The 25,887-nt window shown below is 38.3% G+C and overlaps 2 protein-coding genes, 1 non-coding gene and 1 pseudogene across 4 annotated transcripts; 1 reads left to right on the top strand and 3 right to left on the bottom strand.

Annotated features, from left to right (window-relative positions):
* Window positions 1-1,876: 1,876 nt before the first annotated feature.
* Window positions 1,877-2,848, top strand: LOC129778478 (histone deacetylase complex subunit SAP18). Its single transcript, XM_055785396.1, has 2 exons — window positions 1,877-2,097; window positions 2,261-2,848. The coding sequence occupies exons 1-2, from the start codon at window positions 2,029-2,031 to the stop codon at window positions 2,639-2,641; spliced, it is 450 nt and encodes a 149-aa protein (XP_055641371.1). The 5' UTR covers window positions 1,877-2,028; the 3' UTR covers window positions 2,642-2,848.
* Window positions 2,726-22,545, bottom strand: LOC129778477 (uncharacterized). 2 transcript variants are annotated; one of them, XM_055785395.1, is made up of 4 exons: window positions 22,285-22,544; window positions 9,534-9,626; window positions 8,869-9,239; window positions 2,726-3,128 (listed from the first exon to the last, which is right to left on the bottom strand). In XM_055785395.1, the coding sequence occupies exons 1-4, from the start codon at window positions 22,303-22,305 to the stop codon at window positions 2,930-2,932; spliced, it is 684 nt and encodes a 227-aa protein (XP_055641370.1). In that variant the 5' UTR covers window positions 22,306-22,544; the 3' UTR covers window positions 2,726-2,929. The 2 variants fall into 2 exon arrangements, with proteins under 2 accessions (XP_055641370.1, XP_055641369.1); XM_055785394.1 differs by having other exon boundaries at window positions 8,869-9,626; window positions 22,285-22,545.
* On the bottom strand, window positions 15,810-15,961 carry LOC129780922 (U4 spliceosomal RNA; annotated as a pseudogene).
* LOC129780731 (U4 spliceosomal RNA) lies at window positions 17,123-17,263 on the bottom strand. Its single transcript, XR_008744012.1, has one exon. It is a non-coding gene; the product is annotated as a U4 spliceosomal RNA (small nuclear RNA).
* Window positions 22,546-25,887: the final 3,342 nt, after the last annotated feature.

Raw genomic sequence — 25,887 nt, forward strand, 5'->3', positions numbered from 1 at the left:
ATGCGACACTGAGTAGTGCCTCGGTATGTCGAGGATTAGAGGTAACTTACTGTATATGCTATTTGGGCGCATCATATACACCCCAAATTTCAGATATTCGATGCTTTATATAAGATAGTTATACGATTTAATGTTTGCTGGGTTGGCATACTTGGCAGCTTGGTTTGGAAAGTTCATAATCTCATGCTTACAGTTTTGAGTTAAGTGCATTTGAATGACGAAGTTGAACTAATTTATTTTTGTCACTATGTTTATCAGAACGCAAAAGACCGGCAAACAGATAATCTTTCGTTCTTAAAAGTTAAAAATGAAAAAAAACAACTTTAACTTTCACTTTTCATGAAAACGGAAATATTCGGACTTGAAAATATTTTTTAACGTAACATCCCAAACATACATGTATTTACAAAAATCTATAATAATTATTATAATAATCAAGAGCGTTTTCCGCCATTCGTTTTTTGGTTGTCTGTAGTAAATTGTATATACGCATGACAATAGTCGTACTAGATGCATGTATAAGTCGTATATTCATCCATCCAATCATCGTGAATACTATTGCAAGTGGAAAATAAATATGTGTTCGTTGCTTATGATGCGAACATAAATAACAATATAATAGAGTAATTGAAATTTAATACGACATGCCGAGGCACTCAGTGTCGCTTTGGAGGCGATTTTGGCTTGTAATTGAACATTGGCGATGCGAGTGGTACAGTGTCTACGTCTGGTGGCAACTTTAATGTAGCGCTATAATTTGAACCCCGAATTCGATGTTTTTCAAAAATGTCCAATTAAACGTGTCACATAACAGGTCTGGCCAATAATCTAAACGTCGCATTAAATGTAACTTACTGTATATAAACAATATTTATTCCCAGCTGTTTTGAGGCATCTCGCACAAATTGACAATATCATTCAGTTGTCAGTGCAAGTCGGTGCAATTTTTAGAGTGTAAAAAAAATCACTGTTTACATAAAAGCAATCTCGAATCGGTCCCACTTTTTTGCTTGAAGTTACTATCCCCTGCTTGAAGTTACTATCCCCTGATCGCAAGGTTGCTATTTGCAGCAAACGTCAATAACCTTTAAGCGCGATTCACATACAACATCCACGTCACGTTCACGTTCCGTCACGTCACGTTGCATTGACTATTCTTCCATGCAATTCCTATTGAAGCATTCACATAAACCAGCAACAGCAAGTCGAAGTTGCCGTAGCCGGTTTATGTGAATGTTTGCATAAGAACTGCTTGGAAGAATAATTGAGGCAACGTGACGGGACGGAACTTGAACGTGACGTGGATGTTGTTTGTGAATCGCACTTTATAGCAACCCACCGGTGAGGATGCTCTTAGTGAAACCAAATTCATGCACATGAGAATCAACTCAGTTTTCTTTTATGCAATATTTAACAATGCTTTAATCTGTAGTATCAAAGGGCAGTACTATTAAGCAGACAATTCTCGTTCGCATAACTCATGAGAGAGACATTTAATTTGATTTGTATTTTTCAATTAAAGATGAATTCATCGACATGTGTATTATCATATGATTGAATTATAGTAATATTACATCAAATTTACTTTCAATTCGGAGCATTTCTATTTCTTAAATATCGAATTCTATCCTCATAGAAAAATCTGTTTAACTCATTTGAGACACTCCATTTTGGTAATTTTTATTTGTAATTGATTTGAAGTGTTAATTTGAGTTTTTTGGTTAAAACTAAATATTTGATTTCAAAGAGGCCAAATAATATGTAACTCATTTGTATCATTATGTTTTCCGCTCTTATTTCTTCCAGTGTAAAACAGTTCATGCCCCTAGTTCACGCACCGTGCGATACGCCTATGATTCCACGAAACGTCAAACGAATGCTTTCTGCTTGCCGTCAAAATCGATTACAAATTATAGTGATATACCGCGGCTTGAGAATTATTTCTCACGATTGAAATAAACGATATTTTATATTGCTTTTGGAGTTGTGGTAAAAACAGACATAGACGGAAGTTTCCAAGTTGCAGCAATGGCTGGAATTGAGTCGATGATCGTGGAAGACAAACAGCAAGCACAGAAAACAGTCGATCGGGAAAAGGTACATTCGTCCATCTTTAATTATGTTTACTTCTTGCGTGATAACCTCAGCTATGCAGTGAGAAAGCCGGTTGCGTAGATCTGAGTTGGAAAGGTTGGATTGGGTTGAAGAGGCACAATTACGGTTTTGCTATCGTATAAATAACCCTTTTATCCATTTGCAGACTTGTCCTTTGCTTCTGCGAGTATTCTGTTCAACTGGACGACACCATTCAGCCAACGAATATAACCATGGTAACGTTCCCTCGAATGAGCTGCAGATTTACACCTGGATGGATGCAACACTTCGTGAACTGACAACGCTTGTGCGGGACGTAAATCCTGAAACCAGACGTAAAGGAACCTACTTCGATTTTGCGATTGTCTATCCGGATCGCGGATCGACGTACCGAATGCGGGAGATTGGTGTCACCTGTTCCGGTCAGAAGGGTGCGGATGACATGAAAACTCTGGCCCAGGCAAAATTCACAATCGGTGATTACATGGACATTAACATCACACCCCCGAATCGATTGCCTCCACCGAGACGGCAGAGGCCCTACTAGGGACGAGCTGGCCCCGGATTCCGATGGGGCGGCAGAAGAACAGCTAGGAGAGACAACGCGTGAAACTGAGAACGAAACACTGGGTTTTAGAACAGAAAACGATTTTTTCTTCGATTTATTACAAAACTTATGTCGTAGATGTAAAATAAATACCATCCTAATGACGAAAATATAGTAAGACAAGATTTAAGATGAAACTACAATCTATTTGTGTGTTTGACGCTGAACAGATCTCTCCACAATATCTGGAGTGGTTGGCTTGCCACTTGGGATCCATCCTTTGTAGTCCTAGTTTCTATAGAACTGCTGCGGCTGCTGCTGTTGTTGCTGGCCCTGATGGGGTCGCTTCGCTTTGTTCTTCTGCTGGAATTCCTCCTCGAGCTCTTCTTCGTTTTCCTCATCGCGTTTGTTGGGATCGCACTGGATGCCAGTTTCGTACGAGTATTCACGCTTCTCACCATCGGGATCGACGTATCCGTAACGACCGCTGAAAAAGACGAGGGATAGTTGCGTTAGATTTGGCATGCAGAAGTTGTCATTGGCATGGTTAGTTAGGTTTGGTGTGGAAACTGATTCACGTGCGCGTTGTGTTACAACTTTTGTGCGTTTGGCACGATCCGTTTCATAGCTTCATGTTAGGATTTTCAAAACATGTTTACGCGATAGAGGTGCTCAAATCGTGTTATTTACAGATAAAGGGGTTTTACCTATTGTTCCAAATATTGAACGGAATGTGAAAAATTATATACAAGCTTCGAAGTGTAAATGTCTATTAGCCTTGTTACCATACATTTGTTTGTCCACGTTTTGCGTTAATTTAGTAGCTTAATCATACAAGCTTCTGTGTCACACATGCTAAACCTGCCTGATCAGATTTTGCAGCAAATATTTGCATGTTTTATCCCAATTTTATTATACCAATAAACATTGTTACATTAAACTTTTAACGAAGAATTGTATACATAGAGTATATTTCACAATTTTTATACTATCTTTAAATGGAAATATATTGCCAACCAATAATATCAATCTAGTACATGAGGTTAAGGTTGGCTACCTGCGTTTATTTTCCAAATTTATCAACTGAATAGAATTATCGTAGCTTCAATAGCAGATGTCAGCGACAATTCACTTGATCAAATCAACCGAAATGATGCGTTGATCGCCATCATAAAAATTTCAGGGACAAAATATTATTTTTCAAATCTATTTTATGGCCCTTTTGTTTTTAGATCATTTGGCTTAAACATCGAATTTCATTTACAATAGTGAAAAAGCTAAGCTATGATTTTTTCTATCATAAAGAAAGACATTCAAAGTTCATTCGTCTCCCAGAAGTTGTTGATGTCGGTTTCACTGCAAATCAATCGGTTAGTACCAGGGTAACAGAAATGTGAGGATAGCATCTATTCGATGTATAAACAGTGCTTGAAATGTGACAATGGTTGCATAGTAGAAGGCGATTTAGTGTTCAAGCCGAAGCACCAGGGTATCCGATCAGGGATGCCAGATGTGAAGACTAATTTCATTTTGGAGACATTTGAGTGAGGACCTTCGATTTTGAAAAGACATTTCAAAGTACAGAAAAACACCGATTATCTTTGAGTAAATGATCCGTGGTGCGGATTATCTGTGAACACGAATCCCAAAAAATATAAAAAAATTGATTCTCAAAGAAACAAATTCTAATGCAAGCGTTCACAATATGGAAAATACAATAAATCCTTTAACCCTTTATAATGCCTTGGCAACTATGTTGCCGCCCAGAGAAGAATATTTTTCCGCTGCGTTTGGAATATTATTTCAATTTTTTGCTTAACCAAAAAATTCTAAAGGCATCTGGGAATACTCCAATTTTTTAGGGCTTTTAAAAATGTACGATATTATTTTGGGAGTCATAGCTCCGGCAGAAAATTCAGTTAAAATTCCCTGAAAATGCAACAAGTTGATAAGTTTTTCACTGGAAACGTTTTATTGAGGATTTACTGTATAAGACCATGCAGTATTTTCAATAAAATAAATTGTGTGCTTTTTGAAAAACAAAAATTTTAATTTTTTTTTTCGTTGTGAGTCTATATGAAAATTTTTTTTCGCTGTACTAGAAGTATTGTTTTGATTTTTGCATAACCAAAAGCGCAATGAAGTGATTTTACAAGGCAGCGGCTAACAGTGTTTTGGGATTAACAGGCAGTGGTAACTATATTGCCACCATTTTTTTCTACTGTTTCAGACGACTCACTGCCATCAGGAAATTTTACACGGAATAATTCGTATTTTTTGTTTATAAAATAAAATAAATAAGCTCTCTTACGCTATTTTATTACAAACTTAAATTTTGGAATCACTTACTTACTGAAATGCCAACTGCATTGGATCGCTTAACAACACGGAAACTTCATCGGTACACTGTCTAATTTTGAATGATTATGGTTTCTCATAATTTTCATTCATATCATAATAGACTGCGAGTAAGAAAAGCCGATATCCTTAGTTTGACAATTGCATCATGACGAAGTGGCAGCGGATTCGTGATTTGTCCCACGCGCAAATCTCGCAAAAAGACATTTCAATCGCCTTGGGAGTGTTCATGTGAACCGTGAAAAGGGTCTTAGACCGAGAAAAGATAGGACAACCATACGCGAAGGTTAGCTCGAATTCCGGCGATTATCGCTGTCATGAAAAGGTCGAATCCAGTGCGCTCAATAAGGAAAATGGTGAAGGAATACGGGATCAGGAGATCAGCTATATCACAGAAGATCGTACAGGATCGTATATTAATTCTCTCTCGGTTAAAAGACGTGACAGACTAGCATGAAAATGTGTTTCTGACCAAGCCTCCCGTTAGCGTTATGGTGTTTGGATTGATGACTTCTGATGGCAGAAAAATGAACCCGGTGTTCTTTCCAGAAGACGGCAAAGTAAGCATGGAGTTCTTAAGTATCTGTACCTAGAGAGAAATGGATCCAGACTACATTTTGCGTTCTGGAAGCGTGTACAATATGGTGACGTGCACAAAGAGGAAGTAGGAGGTGGTGCGAAATCCGGATTTTCAGCGTTACGTAATTTGGGCCCCACGCCTAAGCAGGATAGTCCAGAATTTGAAGCCCCAGTTCAATCAACCATGCAAAGGTCTTTCGACTTTTATGAACTGATATGTTATCCTGTTGGAATATCCAATCATCACGGTGGTCTTGGTGCAAAAACACCTGTTCATTCGTGTTGGTGGAAAAGCCATCTGCGAAAGCTCTCTCTGAGGAAGCTCTCACCAAAATCATCAAACTTCCACCTCAAAAGTTTCTGCTTTATTTCTGCGCTCCACGCTTGCCTGTGCGTTCCTTCGACACAATTTCTTCTACAAAATCTTGGCACTATTGGAGCGCTTCGAATTTACCTCCCCCACGAAGGAGGTGAGCTCCGAAGTGAAGTTTATTTCACACACCAAGTTCCCCAAGAAGGTGCTGCTGTGGCTCACAATCAGCGAGAACAGGATGTCAAAGTCGCTCTTCTTTAGCTCCGGACTGGCCGTGAACGGGAAAATTTATAGTACGAAGTGCCTGCCGGAAATTGCGTCGTTAATCAAGAAATACCATGAGGGCGATGACGCGGTGTTCTGGCCGGATCTTTCGTCGGTCCACTACTCGAAGCGATCGTTAGAGGAGATGGAGCGGCTGAATATCGATGTGGTACCCAAGTCGGTAAACCCGCCCAACGTCCCCCTGCTTCGTCCCATCTAGAATTTCTGGACAAGCCTGAAGCATAAGATCTAATAAATAAAAGGCTAAACAAGACCTCGTCTTCCATTTAATTTTTTGTTATGCTCGCTGCAGGTTCAGCAGCATAAAAAAAATATATATATATATATGCTGCTGAACCTGCAGCGAGCATAACAAAAAATTAAATGGATGACGAGGTCTTGTTCAGCCTAATTTACGGAGTACAAATCATTGTTCTACAACAGATTATTTTCGTTGATTGAAAAATGACCCAACTAAGGAGTGTATCGAATATATATATACACTCACTTCTGGTTTTATATTTCATACTTATTTAATTACACTGTACCTAATAAAAATGTGTACCTAATAAAAAAAACTAGCCAATGAATTAGGACGCGCATACTCCCGAGTGCATCTGAAAATGGATGTATTTGTTATTTATGAATCAGATGGAAAGAGTAGTAAGTGACAAAACTTGAAAATCGGGTTTAGAAACCGTCATATAGAAACGCCTCTGTTCATGAGTAGCAAGAAAGAATGTTTTCGAATCGTGTCTTGTTGTTGAGTTTTTTTTACGTGGGATTACATCTTTCGGGAACATATTGGGGTACAAATTGAAAGTCGAAAATCGAGTACATCGTGAAAATTGTCCAATCTCAAATGCTTATTGCTCAGTCATTTCATGATGGATTGATATTTTTTTCATATTGAAGAAAATAATATATGTCATGAAACATACTATGGAACATTTGAAAAATCTCAACCCCTATCCTAACGGAAATACCCACTTCTGATTGGTCGAAATTGACGACACATGCAGCGGGTCCCTAACAGAGACATCAAAACCAAGCGGCCTGGTGGAATTCGGCATTGCAAATACATAAAAGTAGGGGGAGCTTTTGTTCCCACCGAGATGTGTTCCCTAACAAAGACATCAAAACCAAGCTGCCTGGGGGAAATCGACATTGCAAATACATGAAAGAAGGAGGAACTTTTGTTCCTACCGAAATGTGTTCCCTAACAGAGACATCAAAATCAAGTTGCCTGGGGGAAATCGACATTGCAAATACATGATAGTAGGGGGAACTTTTGTTCCTACCGAAATTTGTTTCCTAACAGAGATATCTTAACCAAGCTGGGGAAATCGGCATTGCAAATATATGCAAGTTGGGGGTATTTTTGTATTGTACGTGAGGAAGTAGATTTGGAACTTTAATGTTTTAATGTTCGTAAAATTTCATATCAATGACCGATCGTGTATTGTGAAAAATTTAGCGCAAGTGTAAAATTGTATATGGTAACAGTTGTGTTAAAATGGACTTGAAATATGAAACGATTTATTTCAATTTTCATAAATAAAAACCAAAGTGTGTTTTCGCTCGAGAACGGGTCGTTTGGTTTAAGCTGTCTGTTTTGTTGTGTTCACTTTCACCCTAGGAAAGTTTACACGGTGAGAAAAATTGGAAAAGTGAAGAAATATTAGAAAAAGTGATTTCCCATATGCTCTACATATAGTATTAGGTGTTGTTAGTCCAATTAAAATTCGCATTGGATTGAATAAACACTCAGAAAGTAAAAATTATAAAAGAAAATTACCTTTTCCATTTTAAATATGTTTCCTCTATATTTAAGTAACTTGTTTTTACTGATGAGAAGAATTGATAATTGTATTCGGTATTGGTAATTATCTTATATTACATAGGTGAGTTTTTTTTCTTTATTTCATCTATACATATCACAGAAGGCATCTCGTCTAGGATCACAGAGGGTGGTTTTCATCATATCTCGTTCCACTTCAGTATCTTTTATCTGATACGCACCATCCAACGACTGTTTACGATCTTTCTGTCATCATCACTCGGTGGACACTGGTGGAGTGAACAAACAATACCCAACAACCAAACAAAACGGCCCTTTCCAGGGCCACCAAATCATTATCAAAGAGTTCAACGATGTAGTTCGTTAAACATATCCAAAATCAGCAGATAGCCTAACGGAATACTACGTCAACTATGCGGTCGTGTCTCGGACACAATCCTCCTGTGACGTTTTTTGTTTACGACCAATAAGTGTTACACTGAAGCTCCATAGTGTTTTATTAACGATACAAACGGGGTGTTACCTAACATTGTTTTCATGCAAAAGTTCCATGCATTAACACTAAATTCAGTATTAGCTCTTGACCCCATAACAACCAACCAGAGTATCAAATATTCATCCCACACATTTTTACAGGTTAGCGTTTTCATTAACTATATATCAATTAGAAACAGACAAATAAAATAACGATTTACCTAATAACATTAAGCCTGAAAAATAGCCGCGAAGCCGTCGGACACAACGGATACGATTTGAAGCAAATTCCGCGTTCTTTTTCTCTCGATTCCGAAAACGTAACCATGCTTCAAATCGACGCAAATTGTGCCCAGGCGTCAGCTTGTAGCCACGATTTGGATGAACATCGGCCGGAATTGGCGAGTACCATGTTAGTGATAATAACAGTGAACTTACCGGGTAACGCAATCGATTCCGATAGTTTCCTCCTTGAACGAACCGTCGTCATTTTCGAAGCCCCACGTGATGGAACCGTCGTCATGTTCCTCCCGCCACTTGCGCAGAATTTGGGCCACTGGTTTGCGACGGCGGTCATCCTCTTGCTGCCTGTGATGTGGCCGATCATCCTCGAAGTGCTGCTGCTGACGGACGGGTGCCGGTCGTGGGGCGGCCTGTGGCGCTGGACGGTACTGCTTTGGCTGTGGAGCTGGCGCTGGCGGACGCTCCGGAGCTAGGGCGAAACGTTGGGCGTTGGAGGAGACTTCCTTGTCGGTCGCGAAGAAGCGCTCCGGTATCTGGGCCCGTGGGATGGGGGCAGGCCGATTCTCCTGTGAGTTGAAGCGGGAAAGTATGTTTTGTTGAATGTCACGGTCACTTGGTTCTTCGGGAATGGAGTGCTGTTGGGGAACGGGCGAGGTGTGGATGATGGGAAGGAAGGGTTGGGAGAGTTCCGGTTCTTCGTGGGTTTCGATCACGGGTTTCGCTTCCGGCTCGAAGAACTTAGGGGTGGAGATTTGGATCTCATTTGGAATCACATGTCGGTTTGGACCCGGCCGGCGTGCTCGCTGGATTTGGGGTTGATGGGGGAGCACTCGTTCCTGGCGGATCGGCACTTCACGTACTACTGGTAGGGGAATGGCGCCGGGTATGTTGATCCGGGGCGGCGCCGGCCCATACTGGGCGACTGCAAGCGATAATAGCCCCACGAGAGGGATCTAAAAAAAAACAATGAATAATAAAAAACTTTTGTCAGAAAATGCACAATTGAACTGTCTGTGTTTAATGAAAGCATAGTTTGTTTTAAATACATTTCATCCGATGATTCATATTATTCCATTATAATCGTTTTAATAAATTTACTCATCACTGATAGATTTATTTCAATTAACAACGTCCCCTTTCAAAGGGGGGATTAATGCAAACGGAATGAAACGTGGGTTTCGGTCACGTCGTAGCGGTGACATGAAGCTCATCATAATTTGATTCATATTTCATCGCAGAAATTAATTACAAAGTTCTCATAATAATACGGCTTACATGTCAATGGCTCAACCAGATGGTGAGCATAAGTTGATGGTTTCAATAAAAGATTGCATTAATTGAATTTGAGCGTGCGTCCCAACCGTTAGATAATTAAACAGCGAGACTCCGTCGATGAGTTTGAAATGACCATAACGGAAACAACAACGCTCGGCAACCGCCACAAATTGATTGCAATAATTATTGACGACAGCAGCGAACTATCGAAGCTGTTTTACAACTCACTTTCACGGCTCACTTTCGATTTCCATCCGCGTCTTTCCTTTTCTATTGTTTCTACAAAAAAAAACGCAAAGACCGAACCAAAGCCGCAAGCAAAATAAATTGTAATTCAATGCACTTTGACAACTTGGCGAGCTGGAGAAATGCAAATTGGCCAATTGATTGCAATAGGAAAAAATATACATAAATAGAAAGTGCCGATTTCAATCGGAGCCTGGTGTTTTATTTTCACGCTTTGTAGTAGTTCTGGTTTTTATATGGCGTTTGCTGCATTGCCTTGTAATAAAATGGTATCGATAAGAAATTATACTTACATTTGCGATGCGAAGCAGGTAACCGCTTATGGTTTTTGAGTTGAATGAGAAAAAAAAGATTATGGCATGCGCCGCAAAGTGTGCATTTCAAGAAATTAGTTTCGAATTGCTAGGATGGTTCGATTGATCGACTCGTCGTGCTCGATTAACAATATTCTCCAATTTTCATTCAATGCAAATTTTCGCAGCTATGCGATTGGAGATTGATTGATTTATAACACTCGTAAACTCAGTTATCCATAATGGAAGAAACCAAATTTTTCAATTCGACAAATCCGTAAATTTATCTAATCCCAAAAGACTTTCTTTCAATTTCTGACTTATCGGATAATAAAATTATGTTTTTTCGTAACTTTGATGTTTTGTACAGGGAAAATTGGTATAATATGCATTATTTAATGCTTACGTGTTTAATTCATTTCAACAAGATTAATTCTCGATTAATTCATTTTAGTTTATCGTGTTGAAGTGTAATCGAAATATATTTCACACGTATACTGAAACATCGATTATTATGTTTCGTTCATTCCTGCTTTCAGTTATGAAAGCAGAAGCGTTTGGTAGATAATTGAAACATTTGAAAGTGGATCGGAGCATCTTCCTAAAAAGCGAAATTAAAAGGAGCATGCTATCGGAAGTTTATTAAACGCAGTGATCACGGGGAGTCATATTCGTGCGATGATGACCGTCAAAGGAAATGCAGACACCAACTGGATAAGGGAAATCAGGGTCAAACCGACATCCCGTAACAGTTTTCAGTTAGAAGCTTTTTTTGAAGAAAATTCCTGATGTCCCCTGTACACACTTGTCATTGCTTACGTTTCGAGTCACCGCACAGCTGCGGAAGTAGCTTCGCTGTCAAAACAAACAACAAAACAGAACCGGTCAGCAAACAGGAGTTAGTCTGTCTAAAATTTCGATAGTGGAATTTAAATGTTTTAGTCGGAAAATTTTGTAAAATTCGATACTTTTGTGAGTTTAATTTATCTTAACTCATTGTTCAATGTATTTTGTGGGATGGGGTGTGGTTTTGTTGCTTATCGATGCTCGAACACTTTGTTTTGAAACTTCGAGTCCTTTCGGGGTAACACCGACAATTTCAGTCAGGGTGAAACCGACATCTGGTTTGTGTTTCACTGCCAGAAAAAATGCAGAGATTATGATAAAATGACCAAAAGCCATGTTGAACAGGGCTTGGCCGCAGAAAAGCTTGGCAGAGCTCATGGTATTCCTTCGTTCAATGTTCTTCGACACTTCTCCCGTGAATGCTCACCTAAGCTGGGATTAAAACACTCGTGTTTACTCCGGATAAGGAGCATTAATTTGTCCATCATCGGCTTGATCTTGAGAACCGTCTGGCTTTTGAATTGACCAGAAAAAAACAACGTGAAACTTTCAATACGAAACATAAGTGCTGGCTGAAATTGCTAGACCGGAATTCGAGCCATTCATTTCGCAAATCTTAGACTGCATCAGCAGCGAGAGTTGTGTGGTTCAATAAGCCATCAGTGAACAGCTTTTTCTTGTAATTCAAATACATGAATTTGTTTGCTTTTTATCATGCAAAATCTAAGCAATCCAATTACATACAATTTGCAACATTCCCCCCCTCTCTCCTCTTAAAGTGTCCACACAGTACATAGATAGCCACCACATACTACCCTTAGAAAAATCTTCGGTCGAAAACTACTAAATACATTTGGTAATGCAAAATTAGTAGAATGTACAAATTTTTTGTACATATTGTCAACAAACCCGCATCCCTACCAGAGATTAGTATATTTTACTCGATAACATTAGTAAGCTTGGATATTGTCATATCTGAAAATTGGTGAGAAAAGCGCGTATTAACCATTTTCATTGTTCCCATAAGGCAATACGGAGGTATAATAAGGATATAATTCTGATACGTGCATTTTCGGCGAGAAAATGTAGCCGATATTGGGCTTCCGAATCATGGTTCTGCTTGACATATGTGTTTATTAGTACGGTCGAAAATGACTATAGATTGGTAGTATTTACCAAAAAATTCGTTATATTTACTAATTATTTCTCTCAGTGTAGTAGTGTAACAAGTCTCATTCGTTTTTTTAAAGGTCACCCGACAGGGTGTCGATCTCACCTGCAATCCCATTTTTTATGTTTGTATCCTATAAAAATTCGAGTTCTATTCGAAAAATGATCAACATATACTGTAGAATGATTCATGGATAGTTGAGGAGAGGTTCTGTAACGATTTGAAGTCGAAAAAACATGGGAACCTCATTGGTTACGACGATATCGCCACTGTGCAAAGCTTAGATCATATTGTTGACCGCAAATAATTTTTGAATAATTTCAACTTTGATAAACCTCTTTCACAAGGTGCCGTTAGTAACAGCTTCAGACACTCTGTATGATTTGAAAGCGTTCCTTAGAATTCCCATTTCACGATAGACCCTAACACATCCAATGCAGTCTAATGATTGGCATAATTTTTCACGATTTTGACCGCCTTTGTAATTCCCAATGAAAACGATCAATGTTCCTTCAACAGCAATACAAATTACCAATGCATTGAGTCTGGTCACAACGTTTCTCAGAGCCAACCCTTTGTTGTGCAAATATTTTTGAGCTAGAACTAATTCACGTAGTACTCTCTCAGTGTAGTAGTGTAACAAGTCTCATTCGTTTTTTTAAAGGTCACCCGACAGGGTGTCGATCTCACCTGCAATCCCATTTTTTATGTTTGTATCCTATAAAAATTCGAGTTCTATTCGAAAAATGATCAACATATACTGTAGAATGATTCATGGATAGTTGAGGAGAGGTTCTGTAACGATTTGAAGTCGAAAAAACATGGGAAGTCTTGGAAATATGTGGAAATCCTTGTGGTGTCGGTTTTACCCTGATTCCCCCTACTAATATTTTCACCAGACATTCCCGAACTTTGCTCATTCAGAAGATGACTGCGAATCTGTTTCGGGAACATGTCTAAGACAAAGTCAAGGGGTATCTGCAGTGGCTGACATGCGTGACCAAGTTCGTCGAATACCATAAACCTTGTTTATTTTGTCTTGTTTCAAATGGTAACGCTTACCACTACCAACAACCGCGAGCAGCAGCCTTGTAGAACTTGAGCCCTACGATTTGGTTTAAAACGGTTTTCCCATAAGTTTCGTAGTCGATCAAGACCAGTGTTGAAAAAAATCATCTTCGTTTAGCTCAAAAGCTTATATTTTCTGGCTAGGTTGCATCGAAAACCTATATACTCCAAACGAAAATCAAAATGACAGATCCAAGCAACCAGTGAATATGAGCAAATGAACTTTTGCTCATCAATATGTTTTGATGTTTATTTTTTCACCCAATGACATTTTCATCTTGATTATTCAGAATGCCAGAACAGAATTTCATTTTAGCCAAATGAATATCAGCTGTTGTTTACTTTTAACCAGAGGTAGCTGTGTGCGGCTGGTTTTTATGTAAGTCGGATTGTACTGATGCTTAAGTCCTTCCCAATCAACGCAGGCAACAAGAAGATTGTGATATGTTGTAATACATTTGACCATCGAGTCTAGGAGCAATTGTTATTCAATTGCAATACGGTGTTTAGGGATCGTTCGCGATGCCGTTGTTACCGTCTCGCCAAACAATATCCTGCGCGATTGCAAAGATCGTTTCATCGAGCTCTGGCGTTTTTGTTCTCTAAATGATCCAGCCTGACTAATTTTATTTTATTTTTGAATTTTCAATGCCAGAACGAATATCATTTCGAATGTGAGAAATATCAATTTGTTGCTTTTGATATTCAAAGTATAAATAACAGCGAAGTTATGAACCCCACTCAATGCCGCATCCATTCATTATAGCAAATTTGTTTATGCATCAGCGATATGAACAAAATGAACTCGTTTGTTATTGTCATCAATATAATGAGGGCAGTGTGTTTCGAGCTGAAAAAAAAGTCATTTACACTGAAATAAAATCATATTCGTTACTCGTGAATATTTGTTGATATTCTAAGACACTGATCAAGACACATCCATCGAAGCTCGCTAGCACCTACCTGTGTATAACAGTTCGGCTGAAAAGTTCATAAGGTTGACGTCTAGATGGCGCTTCTTCCAAAAATCTACTTGACTATCACAAAGCAACATCTTTCGATGGATACGTGTCGAAACTCGTTCGTGAGTTACAGCATTGAGAGTGAAGCAACTTGAAACTTGAGAGTGAAGTGAAAAAATGGAAAAATACGAATTTCGTGTATTGATAAAGCATTGCTTTTCGATGGAAAAAATACAGTGCAAACCAAAGCATGGCATGACAAATGTCCAAATCTGGCCTCCAGTGACCATTTTCTGTTTGCAGACCTGAAGAGAATGCTCACTGGCAAGAAATTTGAGACCGATGATGAAGTGATTACCGAAACTGGGCCTATTTTGAGGAAAACCGAAAGAGTACTATAAAAATGGTATCGAAAAGTTGCAAGATCGTTATAATCACTATACCGGCCTCGAAGGCAATTATGTTGAATAATAAAATTGAATTTTGCAAAAAAAAAAATAGTTCTACTGTGTTACCTCATAAACTTTTCAGCCGAACTGTTAACTTACGAGCTCGGATTCTGACCACTGTTTGTTGTTTGACGTTTTGGTTTGGTTGCCTACTTGCACCAAATATAGAGCATTGTCTTTCGTTCAAGGCGATTTGGCCGTACTACCGATGTTGTTGGTTCTCCTGAACAAGATTTTTGATGCTTAGGATTCTCGAAACAAATCCACCTTTCTTCGCCAGTCACAATTCGCTGGAGAAATGACTTCGTTTTGTACCTGGCAAGCAGCATTTCACATGTGGTTTTCATTTTTTGTGCTGTCTTTCGTTCAGCTCATGAGGAACCCATTTTCCTATCTTATGGATCATTCCCATGGCCTTCGAACGTTTGGATATGGCTTCTAGAGTCACATTCAATTGATTCGCGAGCTGTTGTTTTCTTTCGAGTGTTTATTCATCCAAGAAATGTCGACATGTTCAAAGCTCTTCAAATTTATGCTGCAGAGTAAAACTTGTTTTGTTTTGAGTTGAAACTGTTTTGTGTTGTTGATGTTGCTAGTAATGCATTCTGATGAGGAATTTATTGACAGTTCGATCTATTTAATGGCAAACATAATTCCGGATTCGTATTTATATATAGCAGCCCCGGGCGACACCCGGGGCGGATGTCTTGGATGTCACCCCTCCAATGAAATCTTGTTATCAAGTATTTGTTTTCGTTTTTTAATGAAAAATTATCTAATGAATATTAGATAAAACGAACAAGAAATTGCAAAATCTTCACGCGTTCCGACTCAACAGCAGTAAATTGTCATGTATGTAACACATCGTCAAAGTGTCAATACATAGAAGCATGCCGGTCCTATTGTTTTTTCAACTAGCAATAATCGCACCTCGTTAAAACCTCATTGGTTACGACGATATCGCCACTGTGCAAAGCTTAGATCATATTGTTGACCGCAAATAATTTTTGAATAATTTCAACTTTGATAAACCTCTTTCACAAGGTGCCGTTAGTAACAGCTTCAGACACTCTGTATGATTTGAAAGCGTTCCTTAGAATTCCCATTTCACGATAGACCCTAACACATCCAATGCAGTCTAATGATTGGCATAATTTTTCACGATTTTGACCGCCTTTGTAATTCCCAATGAAAACGATCAATGTTCCTTCAACAGCAATACAAATTACCAATGCATTGAGTCTGGTCACAACGTTTCTCAGAGCCAACCCTTTGTTGTGCAAATATTTTTGAGCTAGAACTAATTCACGTAGTACATCGCACCAGCAGTACAGGTAACATAGGAACATTAACCACAAACTACTGAAAGAAGTGACCATGCACTTTCTTGATCTAGTATTCGAGTTCTTCAATTATAAGAATTTATATGAATACAATCTGTATGCATCTCTCTATGAACCAATAAAAACCATAACTTTTGAATTTTACTATTTTAAAAAAATCAGGAAACGTGACAACAAAATTTTTAACAGTATTTTTTCAAATTTCGTCAAAACATGTTTTTGACTTGTCCGAGGTTCATGCGATTGTGCCATATTTATTGATTCAGAAACTGTTCGATTTATTTGTTTCAAAAAACCAGAAGGGCTGGAATCGTATACGCCATGGCACAAATTTTTTTTAACTCCCTCACTTCATTAGTATGTAGCTATTCTAATTATGAATTATTTTTTCCGTTAAATTTATGTCTTATTGTTAAATGTTAGATAAAAAAATAATGAAACAATGAAAACAATGAATACTAAAAATATATTTTGCTTGATTTTTTTGGAGCTCAACCTTTTTCCTATACATAACAAAAAAAAAACCAAGAGAGACTCGCTTACATGATATTTTCCAAGATGAAATTCCTCACTGAATAATGCCACCAATCACTGAGAAGAGGTGAACGAACCAACTATAAAGCCTATATAAAATGATCAAAGAAGAATTACTAACGGATGACGTCCATTCCAAAATTTTAAAGATCTTTTTTCGAAACAATATAATAAAATTATCACGGTCGTTCGGCCCCTCGCCCCTCGTACACTACGTCACGGACTCACAGTGATTCCACTGACACATTCCATTATCTTCTCATCTCCTAAATTCACCACACTGTGAGATATCTTGTCTCTCTGCGAAGTACAGAAGTACAATGTCATCTCTTTTTTTTTCAACTAGTAATAATCGCACCTCGGTAAAACCTCATTGGTTACGATATCGCCACTGCGCAAAGCTGCAATATCATCATCTACGATAGTTTTGAGTTGTTGAATAATTGATTGAAGTTCTCCAAATGCTTCGAACATCTAGTCCTAATTCTATACTAAAATATTTTTAAAGGAATTTCTTAGATTTTTTCCACTGTCATAATAAAATTTCATTTTTATAAACAATTTCCGTTGATGATCCTTCACCACTTGCAGAAAACTTGATACTATTTTATATATGAAATACATAGTTTTCAGATGAACCTCGAGATAAATTTATTCGAACAATCAAACGGGGATTTATTCTAAACATTTTGCTCATTTCTCAGGCAAATTGTGGATTCCTTTCCATAATTTGCTATGCTGCTTTGAAACTGCATTCCAATTGGAGCAAAAAGGTGATACTCTGATGGGGCCAGGTCTGGAGAATGCGGCAATAGCGTTTTCCAGTTTTCCATTGCATCCTTCACGGCATTAATGGTGTGCGCCGGTGCGTTGTCATGCTGTAAAATCACTTTGTCGTGTCTTCGGCCCATTCCGGTCTTTATCAATCAAAAGTTTAAATTTATCATTTGATGTCGGTAGTGATTTGTATTCACCGTTTCATCAGGATTTAGTAGCTCATGGGATTCCCTGAAAAAATAGCCCCGGAAAACAACAGCGTATTTGGGCCTTACACTTTTTCTGAGCGATCGTTTATGTTGAAGTTGTTTTCTGTTGTTTTTTTCATGCCATGGTAATTTTTATATTTTTTTTTGAGTCTGTCAACAATATCCAATTCAAAATATCAGGAAATATGCAGTCACAAAATTTTTTGTTGTTTAATCCCACCAGACACAGTGTCGGCTCTGGGGTTGGTTAATGGTGGTTCATCACCTCAAGCATTTTTTTCTGTTCAATATTGTTGTCAATGATACATTTATTTAATCCTGACATGATTTGCTCAAATGTCGATGCCTTCATACAGGTCGACACTATTTATTTCCTAGTCTATGTCTAATTGAAATAATTTTGTTTTTAATGAAGAGTTGTTATTTCAAAAAATGAGGATATGTGTATCTTCGAATTTGAGAAAGAATTAGTTTAATCGAATTTATTTCTTAATTATAACATTCCTATCCTGCTTGGTGCACGTTGCGGAAATGGCTGCAATCTATCACGCTTCGGAGAAAATTGAATCCTTGTCGATTGATCAATATTTATCTATTCAGATAGCCTCAGCTCAAAAGAAGCTATCCGTTTGATAAAACCCATGAGAGCCTCATGTTATTCTCTTATGAGCATAAGACAGCTCTTGGGTAGACTAGTCGAAAGATCTTACAGTACTACATCAGCCTGGGTTCCAGCCCATTGCTCCATTCCAGGTAACGAGAAAGCGGACTCGTTAGCTAAGATCGGGGCCTTGGAAGGCACCATTTTTGAGCGAAAAATAACCTATCATGAATTTTTTGTACTTCTCGTCGGTACTTGCTCTCCAATTGGCAACCCAATTGGAGTGGAGATAGTATGGGTTGCTGGTTACATACAATTATTCCCAAGGTTCGACAAACACATGGTTCAAGGAATTGAATGTAGGTAGGGACTTCATTCGTGTGATGTCCCGTCTTATGTCTAATCATTACTTGTTAGATGCACATCTGTATCGCATTGGGATCGTTGATTGTAATATTTGCGTTTATGGTGATGGTTATCTTGACATCGAGCATGTGTTCTGGTCCTGTATAAACATTCATTCTGCCAGGACTCATCTATCGGTATCACTCAGGGCATTAGGAAGGCAATCTGACTTACCGGTTAAAGACATCTTAGCTAGTCGCGATCTCAACCTAATGCTTTCTCTTTACCAATTTCTCAAAAGAAATGATATCACTGTTTGTCCAATCAATCTAGTGTTAGATTTAGATATTATTAAATTGTTAGTCCTAATTATATAGAAACTAAGTTTTATTTTAAGGTGAAATTTGACTCTGTAAAGTTAGGTAATAAGTATTTGAGTCTGATTAATAAACGTTCTTGTAAAAAATGCTATCCTCTCTCAAGTTGATGTAACTCGACAATGCATGTTCACACGTTGAATTGTCCTTGCTGTGCTTTCCGTTCAACCCGTATCGAGAGCGTTTGCACAATATCAGTGTCGATCCCAGCTCTCAAAAATACTTATTGTATAAATAGAAAATTGTCAGAAATTCGTCTAGAAAGTCACATTTTGTAAAACATCCAAAAACAAACCATATATATTTTTATTTTCTTATTTTGTAACTGTCAGTCCCAGTCAATCAGCGCTTTCCTACCGAAAAGCTCGACCTCGGCCCCTAGAGACCGACGCGGGGCTCAACGTATTAATGCTACGTTTGACCATACCATTGAATAACTATTGCGTGGACACTTGATTCCATTGAGCTGTCGTTAATGATTTACATTTTGTGTTTCAACTTTGAACAAGCAACTCCTTTCAAAGCATATCGACACACCCGCAACAACAAATCAAAACCCTTGGCCAAACGCAATTATTCCGAGACCGTAAACTTGAAATTGGAATCGAATTTAGTGCGAGGTTCGATGCTCGGTCGCGGTTGATTCAAGCAGAAACGATCGAATCCGGTCGTCGAGTAATGACAGGGGCTGTGCAGGAAGTGTTTGATTCGGGGATGATTCAATTCGATTGGGGGTGCAATGCGTACAAGCTTGATTTGGAATAGCAACTGGACAAGCGAAAGTAGTAATTCGGGTGTGGTTGTGATCCATTCCTTGTTTTTGTTCAGCTCGACATTGATTTTGAATCGAACAGGCTTTGCGATTTGTGTTTATTTTAGAAATAGTACTTAGGTAAGTTCGAGTTGAGAGCGATCAATTGTTTTCCAAATTAGGGAATATTGAAATACATGAGTAATGATCAACTGTAGATTTATGCGATCAAGACAAAATGCTTTGCTTTTACAATAAAATATTATGCAATTACCGCCCACTCTTGAGTGTGAGCCAACCCATACCTGTAATTTCTCAGATGTGCTGCAAGCCCTAGTTTTTTTTCGCGTAGAACCAGTTTTCTGGAGAAAAAAACTGGTTCATATTTTTTGTTTTACGTAAGTCAGAAGGTGAAATGCTTCTCCGGTTGTCTGGTTGTCATGATCAACTGGGTCACAACAATAACTCTACACGATGGTTAAAAGGGTGGGCCACGAGTTGATTTACAGGTCCCCTGAGGGGTGACGTGTCCACGATCGAATTTTCATTTGCCTATTCCTTCCACGACTGCCAATCATTGTAGTTATTGGGTGCATAGCATTGCCTGAATGGTCACATTCCGTGCATGGTTTGCCAATGAAACGCCGGCGCATGGCGTGTAGCAGAGGTGTCATGCCAGGCGTTGTGAGGCTACTAAAGTGGCCGGTTTGGGTCCAAAATTGCACCACACCGCAATCGATCCGTTATGGCAGCGGCCAACGGCAGCTGCCTGCATTCGGAACGCCACACACGTATGTTCCTGATAGGTAAAACATTACTTTATGCAGCCGAAAAGTGCGACGGTGGCGTGCTCTCGTAATGGTTCGTTGACTCCATCGGTACCGAACGCCCTGACAGAAGTGTCCAATGGGCCGGTAATAGATATAGGAAGGAATTAGTTTGACTCAAGGTTTTGTAATGTGTCTAACGAAAGTCGGGCAGTCACCCGTTATTTGAAATGCCAATCAGTTAGGCGTTAGGAATGTTCTTTTTCCTTCAATAGCAACTGAAATGCCTATTATGTGTGTATGATTGGAATCAATTAGGTAGTAATTGGACAATTTTGTTTAACACCTTGAACTGTTTCCATAATTTTAAATCCATATATTTCTTGATTTTATGCTGGGAAAATTGTTCGTTTGAAGGTCTTCTGTAATTTTCTATACACAATAATTCTATTTAAAAAAGATTTCTTTATTTCATCATGCAGCTAGTTCGATTTATTGACTGCTCAACATACATATCAGATAATCAATGGCATTCCGCATATTGATAAATTCTCAATCCATAATCGAATATTTACATATTCCCGTTTTCCGTGAGAAAGAAACATCCTTATCTGTTAGTCAGTGCAATAAATCAGGATTGTAGTTGGCGTTATTTATAATCAATAACCTTCAGAGCGTCATCTATTATTGTTTGATTAGAAACTATGTAAGCCAACCCGAGAATTGAAAACTCTGAGAGTGTTCAACCATTCAAATAGAACGACTTCAATACCTCTATCGCAGCAATAAAGTGTTCAATATTCAGCGTATAAAAGCGACTATGACTTGCCTTTGTACCTTCATTTTGTCAGTTTTTACGCTATGCCGACCAAGAAAAGTGAATGCTGCTGCTATAACTTGAAAAAAATATATCTCAAACGCAGCTCAAACCCGCTCAACTGTCCTGCATCGGTCCCCTTCGCAATGGCACCGGTGAATGGTTTCTCATTTATCGCGAAAAATGTTTCAAAAGGGTGGAGTTGTCTAGCCAATCGACAACACGACACACGTCTTGATGAAAAGGTTGAGAAGGTTCAACGAATTCCTAAGGTGTAATGACAAAACGTCGGAGTGGCTAATTACTATTCGTTCGAACTTAGCGCGGGAAGATAATTGCCGGTTGCGATTGCAGATGTGTTAACGCTCCACATTCACCCAATTCATGTTAGCTGATATTCAATTCGTAATAAACCGCAACTAGTTTAACTTGTTTCGTCAGAGAACGTTTTCAATGGTGTGCAAGCAAACGCCCGTCGGGCGGTGCAGAGTCCTTGAGATTATTAATGATCTCCCCTTCGCCCTCGTCTCAGACGGAATGAACTGTGAATGCGCTAGTCAATCAAGGAACCTTAGCATCCATTAAAGTGCCTGCAAAATGGATGGTAATGGCACATTTTACTTTTTTGTACGTGATCAATGACACTCCAATTCTTCCGCAAATGATTCATCGGATTAGAACACCATATTCATCGAACCAATCTAACGACACCATTTTTCCAACATTTCAAGTTGCCGCATGAAAATTCACTTTTTATCCGCAAAAGTTGAGTTCACCTACCAATAACAGCGCGTTCTTCATGGCTTTTGGTAGCAGTGGTTGGGAAACTGGTTGACACTGTTCAAAATGACACTCTCACTGTGCAGCGAAAGACACACGCGACGAACCCGATCACACTGAATCCCTGAGTACTGCGGGTCAAGGGCCAAACCAAAAAAAAAAAACAGCACAACGCAACGGAAAGCGAAAGTGTTTCTCCGGAGTCGCACTGATCGCCTAGATCCGATCGTCGTGGCTTTTCGAAAACAAATAAACGGCTCTGGTTTGGTGCGCGTGGGTCTTATACCGAGTGTTTTGTTCGGGCTTACCTTCACTCCCCGTGCTTTCGGCTGGTTGTCTTTCTCCAGCTCGTGGGTGCCACATTGGCAGGGGGTGGCGAAAAACAGCACCAGCACCACTCCACCGCCCTCCGAAAAAGCAGCGTTGCCAAAGGAGAAATTCAAATTTTGGGAGATAATGTATTGTTTGGATGGTGTCCTGGATTTATTTGAATGCAAATATCGGCAAGTGGCGTTCGTTTCTGATTGACATCGATCGTATTATACATACATAATGAATCTCATAAAATTGGCGATATTTATTATTGCGTGAGTATGAACAGATACATTCGGCGGTATAGCACGATTTTTGACTTTATTCATATGTGCTTCATCTTGATAATTGTGTAATCATGTGGCACTTCTTTGAGTGCTTTGGAAAATTCGTCTTTAGTGGACTTTAATGGAAAATTACCGATACACGGCATGGCTCTGTGAATTGTTTTTTCAAAGGATCTGAAGAGAACAAACGAAAGGTTTCTGCGAGGCTTTACCTTAATTGCGACTACTGAACATGATCGCATCTATTATAATCTTATGATAAAAAACATGACATGAAAAACATGAATTACTTGAATTATAATTGAACAAAATGTTCTCCATATAAAACGACATTATTTATTCAATTAATGGTAAGCCAATAACTGTTATAATGAACGATGAATTGATACTGTTAAACAAGAAGCTTCTGACTGGAATGAGCGAGTATCATAAATTACAGTTATGATATATTTGGTGCAGTGGAGGCAGAAATGTGTTAGCTAACAATAGTTCAAACAAATAAACTGTGTTCATGTTTTCTTACTTTTTGAATAAAACAATCACCAAAAGTGTGACTGTGTCAAGTCAGGGTTTAACGTTACCATACTGTTAAATCACTTTTTCGGGCTTCTGCGCGTGTTGTCAGTCGTACCAATTGAGTAGAATACGGTTCCCCAGTGATGGTTTCGCTCAGTTTTTACAGCCTATGATAAATAATACCAACGTGGTCCTAGCAAATGCACAGCTTAATTTTCGCAGTGTAAATATTTGGTGGAGCAAACGACTCAAAGGTATAAACGAAGCCAAAGAAGGTGGCATAATTCTGCTCGGCCTGTTGGTGTTACTCTCTTTTGTCCATTAATTGTGGTCTTTGTTCTTGTTGGCGGCAGCTTACGGGAATAGAAGTAAGCGTAACGTGAAGTAAGTGTACTTAAATTGGATATGTATTTTAGTGCAGTTTTTAGTTATCGACGATGGGGGTGAGAATGGATTATGGGGGTGAGATTGGGTCAAAAACGGAGAAAGTTACGTAATATCTTGACAAATATTGCGAATATTTTTTAAAGATGTGAACCGTTTAGTAGTAGACATATTTCCACTCCTTTCAATGCATAATACTTAACTGTAGTACAAATAGTTATTGTTTAATAATTTAACAAAGTTTGATGTATTGTATCATGTATTCAAACATCAAACTTCGATAAATTATTAAACAATCACTGCTGGACACTACGACTGATGTTCCGACATTGACATTGACTTTATTTTCTTTAAAATAAATTGGTTATATCTCGAGAACGATTGGTTCTAGGATAAAACGTTTTATGTCGTAGGTTACGATTTCGAAGAGTTCTGAAATTTCATATCTCCATTTTGATGAGTCCGACATAGCAAACTTTGTTAAATTTTTCTAATAAAAATATACAAAAAAATGATAGAAGGGTTGTGTCCGAGACACGACTGCATAGTTGTTCCGTTTGGCTATCTGTTGCATACTGATTTTGGATATGTTTGAAAAAAATACATCGTTGAGCAATTTTGAAAAAAACGTTTCTGAAAAATCACTGTTTGTGCGCATAACAGACGCAGTTCCATACAGCATTCATACATCGTTCGAAAATCAACTATTATCAGTCTATGTGCTGTAAGCTAAATCTACATTTGAACCACATTCTTTGTAGAGTCCAAACATGTCTGTCACTATAGTGTCTCATTACTTAGTGTTTCCTAATAGATGGATATAAGAAACCATTGAAACACTGCTCATACACAGCGTTTCACAACTATAGCACCACTAAATTTTTCTGAGTTTTCAGAGATACGTAAGAAGTCGGTTGAAATGTACTATATAGTGTAGAATAAAATAACTAATAATTCAGAAAAAAAGTACTATCATAGACTCAATAAATCCAGAGCACCTTTTCCAGACATTTCACTAAATTTTTTCCAAACTTTTTTGATTTTATCCGATAACAACTGAAACTACCGACGGAGACGTTTTGGCTATTATCGAAAATGTAAATACTAACGCAACAGACAGAGCAACCTGGTGATTACGTCTAGTTATGCGATCATATGTTCATTGAAACGATAGATTGTCCGCATAAATAGACGCAAGCGTTTTTCAAATGAAAAAAATATGTTTCAATCCGCAAAATCTCCTAGGCCCTCATTTTGCCGATAATATCCTCCAACAGATTATTTTATTGGAAATTTGCATGGTTACACTTGTAGGCAAAAAAATAATAACAAAATTGCGTTTTCCAACACTAATGGTGTTAGTGATTACGTCTCCTATGCAAACAGGGGCAGACCGGTGTTCACAACCAAGCGATGATGACAGAAGAATGGTGATTAGTCGTTGGATGGTGCCTATCACGATTGAAGATGCCGAAGTGTAATGCGATATGATGAAAGCCGCCCTCTGTGACCCTGGACGAGATGGCTCCTGTGTTCTGTATGGATGATATAAAGGAAAAAATTCACCAATATAATACCGTTCCGAATCATATTTCGGACGCTTAAGGCATATGATGCCGAAAACAGATCTAAACTTTATGCACAGGTATTATTTGGTAGATATTTTTAATAAATTAGTTCAATATGCTTTTAAGCTTTCTACTTTGGTACCTATGTGATAGAAGAAAATATAATATAAGAAAATCATCGAATAAAATGCTTTTCAAATGAAGCGAATAAGAATCAAACTTCGGAATCTAAATCAAATTTCGGACAGATTGAATTCAAATTTCGGACACTTTGTTTTGTAATTCAATGAACGAAAATTACATTACACTTGATTATATTTTATAGTCAACTGCGAAACACTTACCAAGCAATCACAGTAAACTGTTGACGATTATGACTGATGAAACACGGGAGAAATTTAAATGTTTATGAATGGGTAAATTCTACATGCTCACGCTAAACAAACGTCAAACACAAACGATAATGAGTGGTGCTGTTGAATTTTTTCCTACTATGTAATAATTCAAATATTATTCTCAAATGAAGTGATAGTTAA

Source organism: Toxorhynchites rutilus, chromosome 3 (assembly GCF_029784135.1).
Source record: "Toxorhynchites rutilus septentrionalis strain SRP chromosome 3, ASM2978413v1, whole genome shotgun sequence".
NCBI lineage: Eukaryota > Metazoa > Arthropoda > Insecta > Diptera > Culicidae > Toxorhynchites > Toxorhynchites rutilus.